The 8,767-nt window shown below is 33.0% G+C and overlaps 1 protein-coding gene across 1 annotated transcript; it reads left to right on the top strand.

Moving 5' to 3' along the window:
• The first annotated feature begins 1,301 nt into the window (after window positions 1-1,301).
• LOC127786663 (uncharacterized) lies at window positions 1,302-1,991 on the top strand. The gene has a single exon (XM_052314207.1). It carries the CDS (start codon window positions 1,408-1,410, stop codon window positions 1,681-1,683), a length of 276 nt encoding a protein of 91 aa, XP_052170167.1. The 5' UTR covers window positions 1,302-1,407; the 3' UTR covers window positions 1,684-1,991.
• Window positions 1,992-8,767: the final 6,776 nt, after the last annotated feature.

Below are 8,767 nucleotides of genomic sequence, written 5' to 3'. Positions count from 1 at the left end.
TGGTGATGCCATTACAAAATGTAACATCGTCATGAAGCGTTCATTTTACATTCCTATCTCCTTTTTGAGGTTGGTTTAGCCGGTGCTTCCACGAAATTGAGTTTTTTTTTTTTTGGGAGAAATTAATGGATGTATGGATCTTATTTATGCATGAATTTAGATTCTGAAGATATTTTGTGCACAAAGAGATAAAAAGTTTTATATCTCTTGACCCTTTAGTGCATCATACAATCATACGCTTTTCTTTGAAGTATGTAAATGGATGGATCATGGATACATGGATACATGGATTATGATTATTGGCTTGTGAATTTTAGGAAAATGAGCTTTGCTATCACCATCTAAGATTGTATAAAGAAAGAGAGAAAGGGGGAAATTTGTTGAGACTTATCTTCAGATGTTTTCGGTTGGATTTTGTTCTCTTCTGGGATTTGTCAAGTTAAAGTTTACGATCTTGATGCAAAATTATATTTGGGCGTGTTGTCTTGTCTCTCGATTCTGGATAAAAACTGTTATCTCACGCTAGTGTCTTCTATAGTACTATTTGGAGACCGACATTTAAAAGGTGTAGCGTAAATACAAAGAATGGGTGGCGGCGTGGCGCAACACGACTGTGTCCTGTGCAATTCAAAGGTGGGGGGGCTATCAGATAACCCTTTTGAGTCAATTTGTGGCTTCCAGATAAAACTCTTTTTTAAATCAATAATAAGAATTCATTGAATCTGTGTTTCACGTTTTGAATTCAACGAACTTCTAGTAGCTGCCTTTTACCATCCCATTCAACTAAACCACCATGACGTCTTTCCTTCTAAACTAAAAGTTTTGCTTCTCTCAATTAGGTATAAAAAATAAATCAAACCCAGTTGATATTCCTTCTGGAAACTTGTGTTCTCATTTGTTCTGATAATCTTCTCCTTTGAAATTGTTTTAGGAGTCAAATTAATCATTACCCATTATTATCTAAAGAAATTGATTCGAGTACGAAACGCCTCTTCTTTGTTTGTTACTTAATTCTTTTAGACACGGAAGCATCTTCTTCACCAGATTAGATGCCCAAAAGGATACGAAACGCCTCTTCTTTGTTTGTTACTTAAAATTCTTTTAGACACGAAAGCATCTTCCTCACCAGATTAGATGCCCAAAAGGATAGGTTTCCCAATCCATCTTTGTTTCTTCATCTTACAGGTTGAAAGTTGAAAAGTCAAATGACCCACCTTTGCATTTGCCATGGTCAATAAGTCCCCTCTTTTCTCATTCTTCCACTAATCTAAATATATATAAGCGCGCACATATATATATATAGAGAGAGATTCATAGCCATATAGTCCATATATAGGATCTTGTCTTCCGAAACCAAGACTCAGAAATCAGAATCTCGGTGCATTTTCAGCCATACTTTCATCCAATATGGCAATAGAAAGCAGCTTCCAGGACATGCTTCTGAAGGTGGTGCTCTTTGTTGTAGTTCAGGCTCTCGTCTATCTCATTCTCTCCGGCTCTTCCAACATCTTTTCCAAGAGGAAGCCCAGGCCTAACAGTTTCCGGCCGGCCCGCTCCATCAGCATCCGACGAATGCTCGCCGTGCTCGCCGACATGCCCGCCGGCGGCGAGCCATCTCCTTCTCCCAAGGACCTCAATAAGCAGAGCCAACCAGACCCTGCTGTTTGCACATCCCCATCTTAGAACACTCCTCCCTCCTTTATAACTCTATTGTTAGGAGTTGAGGATACCTGGGCGGATTTTTCATTCCTTCTTTTATATTTGTACAAAATTTTGGTGAGAAAGGTTTTATTTATTATTTTTTATTTTTTATTTTTTGAGATGAATTTGAGGTTTGATTTGGTTCGGTTTGATGTTATTGTGAACACCGATGTTTAAGAAGGGAACATTATTTTTATTTTTTGTGTTCTTAATGTATTGGCTCATACAATGATTAGCCATCAAAGCTGATTTGGAAGCTGAATCATTAATTTTACACACGTCTTAAGTAATGATTTTTTTTTTTTTATCAATTTTCTTCCAATTCATCAAGTGTTAGCGTGGGCTTCAATTGGAACCCAATCAAATTCACAATTGAGGGCTTATACTATTTGATCAAAATTTATAAATACTTTAAATGCAAGAGTCTATCCAACTCACAATTGGTTGAATTAAAATCAAGTTCAAAGAAAGTAGGCGCTTGGTATTAAATTTTTCAGCCGTCTTAAGAGATGATTTTTCATTAATTTTCTTCCAATCCATTAAATGTTAGCGTGGTTTGAGCAAATGGTTTGGATTCTTCTCCAACTCTTCTTTGACCACGAGTGTTTTGTTTGGTTCAATTTGAACCAATCAAACTCATAATTGAGTACTTGTACTATTTGACAAAAAAAAATTAACATCTTAAATGCAAAAATCTATCGCTAGTTAAAATTTAGGTGTTACACTTTGACCCAAAGTCTCAACAAATTGCACTTACGCCCAGTCTTAAAACTAAATTCTCACTTACACCTTTAACTAAATTAACCTCCAAGGCCCAATATTTTGTTAATTCATTCTAATGCCCAATTATCAATTAAATTGTTTCAAACCCAATTTAATGACCTTTCCTTGAGAATTAATTCTTCAAAATTTAATTTTCATGAAAATTAATTTTTCCAAAATTCTATAAAAACTCGAGGTATTACACCCCAACGTAGGTGGAAGATGTAAATTTTTCTTAGTATAAACTATGTTACTTATATGTATATTTTTCTTCTCCCTATGTATTTACATGGCATCGTACATATATTTGTTTGCTTGTTTGTTTATTTGCTTTATCATATATAGTTAACATATTATATTGAACATTAAAAAGTTATATTATAATTTAGAAATGTTGAACTGTATACTTACGTATATATAGTTGTGTTATATTTATGTTCTAATTTCATTTTAGGTATGTCAAAGTGAAAAAGGACATAATTATATTAAGAAATGTATTATATTTTTGAACAATATGCAGTATGATGAAAGGGTGCCTTTTCTATGTTACCCTTGTTGCAAATTTATTGAATTTAAGGTTTCCTTTGCTTAATCATAAAATATTTTTCATATTTTTATCTTATTTTTTGGTGTTTTATTTTCTTTCCAAAATATTTTTCAAAAACTAGTTATATCTATAAACATATATATATATATGTATGAATCATAAATATGTATATATATAAGTGTATGCGTGTGTGCATGTATATGTATATATCTTCGTGTTTGTATAATAACATGAATGTGTATGAGTAGGCAAAAGGTATAAAAATGCCCCCCAACTTCCACAACTTTAAAGTGAACCTATTGTGTCCCTGAACTTTTAATTTTAAAACAATCACACACCTCATCTAGCAACATGTTGCACATAGGTTACACATGGTCTGATGTAGATCCATTTATTGACCGAGCCAATGAAAGGGCGCCAAGTGTGACATGGCAAAAAGATTATTGCACGACAAAGTTGGGTCTCGACATTGTAAGAGAAAAGACAAGGCTAGAGGTGAAAGATAGAGTAGAAGTCGTAACTAACGATCCTAGCCTCATGGAAGGAAGGTGAAGACAGAGACGAGGACGGTGACCTTGGCGGTACTCGGTGCCATCAATTCACAACTTCGTTTGTTCGGTCATGCCGTTAATTCACAAACACAAAATGGGCTTAGCCGCTGTTGATTCATGAACATGAATGGACGTTTCCATGCTCGGTGTTGCCGTTTCCTTGCAACATGAATCGATTCAGCCTCAAATCTACTCGGTGTCGTCATCGATTCACAAATACAAACTAGGCTGAGCCACCATCATGGTCAATTCAACCTCAAATAGGGTAGGTCAACGACGAGGAATACAAGAAGTTATTGATGGCGAGAAAGATGAAAGGTTGGTAGGGGATAGAAGGTTGTCGGTGCGAGGAATAAGAAAGAAGAATATGATGGATGCTGATGAAATTTTTAGCCATTGCAAGCTCCTCAACCACGCTTGAGTTCACACATTATGCTAACTAAATCAAGATGTGTGTGATTGTTACAAAATTAGAAGTTGAGGGGCATAATCATTATGAAATTGAAAGTTGAGAGGCATAATAGGTCTAACTTGAAGTTAAGGTGGCCAAACTGCTAAAGTTGATGGCATTTTTATGGCTTCTGCCTATATGAGTATGTGTAATGTTTGTATCTGTGTGTGCATATATATATATGTATGTGTATGTCTATGCATTTATATATATATGTGATATTTTTAGTTTTGATAATGAAAAACATCAAATGATTTTATACCCTAAATTAAAGTATATCATTTGAAAACACAAATCAATTTCAAATGCTTTGTTAAAATGAAAACCAAATGATCTATAATTTTCTATAAACGGAGATTTGCACAAATAAGTATTATGATAAATCTCTTAAATGATTTTCATAAATTGGTTTTGAACAGTTGGTCAAAAAGAAGATAAAATTTTTCAAAGGTAAAAGAGTTATCTGTCAACTGATCATAAATGATCTGTTGATCGACTCCTTATGATTTATCAACCGATACTTGCATTTGTCTAATGTTCAATTGTAAACTGTTGATTGACGGAATGCATGTTATTGATAAATTAATATTTTGTCTTTGATATGGTTTTGATGAAAATCAAGTATATTTTAATGATAAAATTATTTTATTTATGTTTATTAACTTGGTGCACAAAATTATTTTTATATGATTTATTAAGCACAAAAATAAAAATTAATTTCATCATCTAATTGAATGTCAAAGATGTTATAAATTTCCTGGTGACATTTGAAATTTGTTTGATCAAAATTGTTGAATCCAGTGTCAAAATATCTTGTGATAAATTTTTTAATGGCATTTGAAATATTGTGTTTTTAATTAATTAAAAAAATGTTGAATGAAAATTAGTTTCAACAATCTACTGTAAAAAATCTTGTGGTAAAATTTCTTGATGATATTTGAAATATTGTGTTTTAATTTGATTAAAAATGTTATACCAAAATTTTTTAAAGGGGTTGAAAATAAAACAAGTGTAGTTATTATCCCCAAGTTTTGTACCCTTGTCACTAGCCAAGCCCAAAACTTAAGCAAAAACAAGAAACCACTTCTTTTGAAAGATAGCTTGTTCATTTTTTTGCACAAACTTTTTTCAATCTGTCGACTAATGCCTTCAATCTATCGACTAACAAAAGCTTTAAATTCAATCTGTCAATCGATTCTCTTCATCTATTGACTGAATTCATCGCTGAAAGTCTCCAACAGCTATTTTTTCAAAATCTAACGGTTATAAACTACTAAATTTCTCTTGAAACTTGTGGGACACCTATAAATACAAATTAAAGATGATCTAGAAGAGGCTAATGGATGGGAATGAAGTGAAGTGATCTTATAAATTATTTTCATACTTCTCAATTGTATGTGTGCTTTAACTTTTCTTTCAAAGGCTTTGATTATCATTTATATTATTTTGTTCAAACCTTGTATTTACATTTTGAGAGATCTTATAACTAATTTATTTATCTTTTAGATTCTCTCTTTATTAGTCAATTTTTGTATTTCGTAGTTTGTAAGCTAGAAGGCCTATTTGTGTATAAGTAGGAGATTTGTAATTTCTTAGTCTTGAACTAGAAGGCTTACTTTGGATCAAGTAGGAGGTTTTAGTTAATTGGTTTAAAATCTTTAGTGAGGAACTAAAGTAGTGGATTAGGTTTGATTTAAGTCAAACCATTATAAATCCTTTGTGTTTTTTTTTATCTTTCTTGCTTTTTATCCTTTAAGCATTGCATTTGTCATTCTATACATATTTTATGTTTTAACTCACTAAAACCTCATTTGTATCAAAAAGTTTTTAAGTTCTATCATATTTTTTAAATTACCAAATTCACTCCCCTCTTGGGTATGTGCCATAGCATTTCAAACTTATCAATATGTACATATATGGATATATGGATACTTATTGTGTATATATATTTATTTAGAATACCTAAAATCAATCTAGATTGCAAAAATGAATTGTAATTCGGACTGATTAAAATGACATTGTTAATCAAAACAATGTCGTTTTGATCTTTCTCATCTCATTCTCTTCTTCTTCCTTTTCTTCTCCTCTCTTCTCTTCTCATTTTGTATTTTCGTTCTATAAAGTCCTTCTTTTCTCTTGCCTTCTTATCGCTTGCAACTTCTTTCTCCTTCCTCTTTCTATAGATTTGAATATCTGTTGGTGGAGCTCATTGACAATGTGAAAAGAAGAAACAACAGCAAGGCGTACGCGAGTTGAAGACAAATATAACAAAAGGCGAAGGAAAGGAGCAAAGATGAAGCAAACATGATCTGAAGTCAAATTTGACAGGAAGGCTCACTGGCAAAGAGATAGGAAGAAGCGATGAAGAGGCAAATGTGAGCTAGAGAAAAATTTAACGATGATGGAAGAGTGACAAGGGGACAGAAAGATGTAAGAATGAGGTGAATAGGAGCTAAAGGCAGATGTAATGCAAGACCCTTCGCCTTCCTAATCACCTGTAGGGCCTTTGGTCTTCCCTGGTCTAACGCTAGACGGGGATGAAACAAGCGTCCCTCGTCCTTTGTCCATTGTCGCTCTTTCATCTTCCTTGATCTGTTCACTGTTGCATCCCTGTTTTTTTATTACTACTCACCGGCATCACAACATTTAAAATCTAAGAGGTTTCTTTTTTTTGTTGTATTTTGTAGTTGTTAATAGATTTTTGTTGTATTTTGTGTTGGATTTGTTGTTTAGGGTTGTGAATTTTAATTGTCGTAGTTTGTTGCTATGAACAAATTTTCGTTGTGTCGTTTATTGTTGGATTTTTGTTGTGTTTTGTGTTAATGTGAGTTTTTCTATTGACAAATTTTGATTGTGATTTTTGTTGTTGGATTTGTTATTTAGGATTGTAGTGCACCTGATTCATTAGTTGATGGGTTGCTATGAACAAAAATTAAGGAGTCCAAGTCTTATTTTCTTCCTGGGTTTGTTTCTATTATTTGTTGTCCTAGACTCATAATCCTTCAAGTTATATATGATTTTTTTTTATCAAAATGTGCTTAGTTATATGTAGCTTCATAGGAAGGATTAAATTACAAATCTAAAATGTTGAATTACTCTAATAATAATAAAAAAAAAAAAGAATTCAAGCATTATTATCTCTTGAATTAGAATTAATTCAGTCCTTATACTAAATGTAAAATATTCAGCAAAAAATTAAAATGAAATGTTCTGTCTCAGGAATTGTTGATATTCCATCTCTTTGTGTGTAACAATGGTTTGATGGATTTTTCTTTAGTTCCTCCATCCATCTCTTAAGATTTTGAAAGCAAACTATCAATAAATGAGATTGACACTCTTGACTTTTTTTAATGAATATGCAAGAGAATGAGATTTAACACTTGAAGGGAATCATTCAAGAGATTGAGGCCAGATGGACCTATTAGTCAAAGATATTAGGTTTGTTACAAGGTAGCTTATAAAAAAAAGTTTTAGATTCAAACTAAGTCAAAAAGTGTCCATCAAAATTAGGAAAGTTAAAAGGCTGGGATGGCGATGACACCTCAAATATGATCCTCCAACAATATTCAAATCACTTTATTAAAAAATTAAGTAACAATATTGGTCATGAGTGTATGATCATTATATAACAATTCCTAGACATGATTGTAATAGATGATAGATTTTACCACTTTATGGAGCTTGATGAAGTTGATGTTCGTAGGAGTGTTTTTTTTTTTTTTTTTTTTGGAGAGATAGGAGAGCATGAATCACGTATAAAAAATTTAGTGATGTGATGGTTTTTTATGTTACCTATAAAATCAATCAATTCTTTCTCCCATTTGCAACATTTATTGGTGTGAATCATCCTGGACATTTGTAACACCCTATTTTTCCTAAGCGTATGTTAATCCAGGATTTCGGGGATATTTTTTTCTTCAACGTACACTTTACGTAAATCTTTCTCCAACAATCCCATTTTACCTTATTGGCATATCAAACTTAATGATCAATAAGCTAAGACAGGTAATATCATCATAAATACAGAAACAATATTGAAACCTCAAATGATACATAACCGTAAATGCTTCGTTTATAACATAAAAATAGTACCATCATTTTACATCGCATCTTCAAAACAAAATACATGACAACTGAATATCTCTCACATAATCAAAGACCTATTATAAATCTAATATGTAAATAACGGTTACATCACGAAAACCTCTTTTCTCTTAGCGCCACTACTTTTATCTGGAATGTTTGAATATATTTCAAGGACATAGTCCAAATTAGATGTTGAATCATCTAAGTGAGAGTTCAAAATATTTTCATGAATTATCTCGACATGTTCCAGCCCAAGAGAATCTCATGTAACACTTAACCCATACTACGGGAAAATAACAATATCTCTAAAGGCAATATAATCACATTGACACATTCAAATAACATATCACAACCCAACCCTGGCTATAAGAGGATCACATACACTAACCCTGGGAATCAACATCCACCTCGAAAATAATGCTACCGCTCAAAAGAACCTGGGGTGATGTCCACTTTCAACCCCGCCACTTGAGTTGATCCGAGGTGGTGTCCACTTTTAGCCCCGCTACTTGTGGACCACCCGGGGTGGAGTCCACTCTCAGCCCCTACCACAAGTGGGCATTACTCCTTGGCATGCATCCCTAGTGTTATCACTCAAAGACTACATCCCAGGTTGACATCCTACGTGGACAAACTCATAAACATGCCAATGCTACCATCATATACCAT

The sequence above is a fragment of the Diospyros lotus genome, chromosome 12, assembly GCF_014633365.1.
Source record: "Diospyros lotus cultivar Yz01 chromosome 12, ASM1463336v1, whole genome shotgun sequence".
NCBI classification, from domain to species: domain Eukaryota; kingdom Viridiplantae; phylum Streptophyta; class Magnoliopsida; order Ericales; family Ebenaceae; genus Diospyros; species Diospyros lotus.
Note: the sequence above shows the minus strand (reverse complement) of the source record. Positions and strands in the feature narration are given on the sequence as shown.

Coding starts and splice junctions, on each gene's coding strand:
- LOC127786663 (XM_052314207.1), top strand. CDS start 1,408: ATGGCAATAGAAAGCAGCTTCCAGGACATGCTTCTGAAGGTGGTGCTC.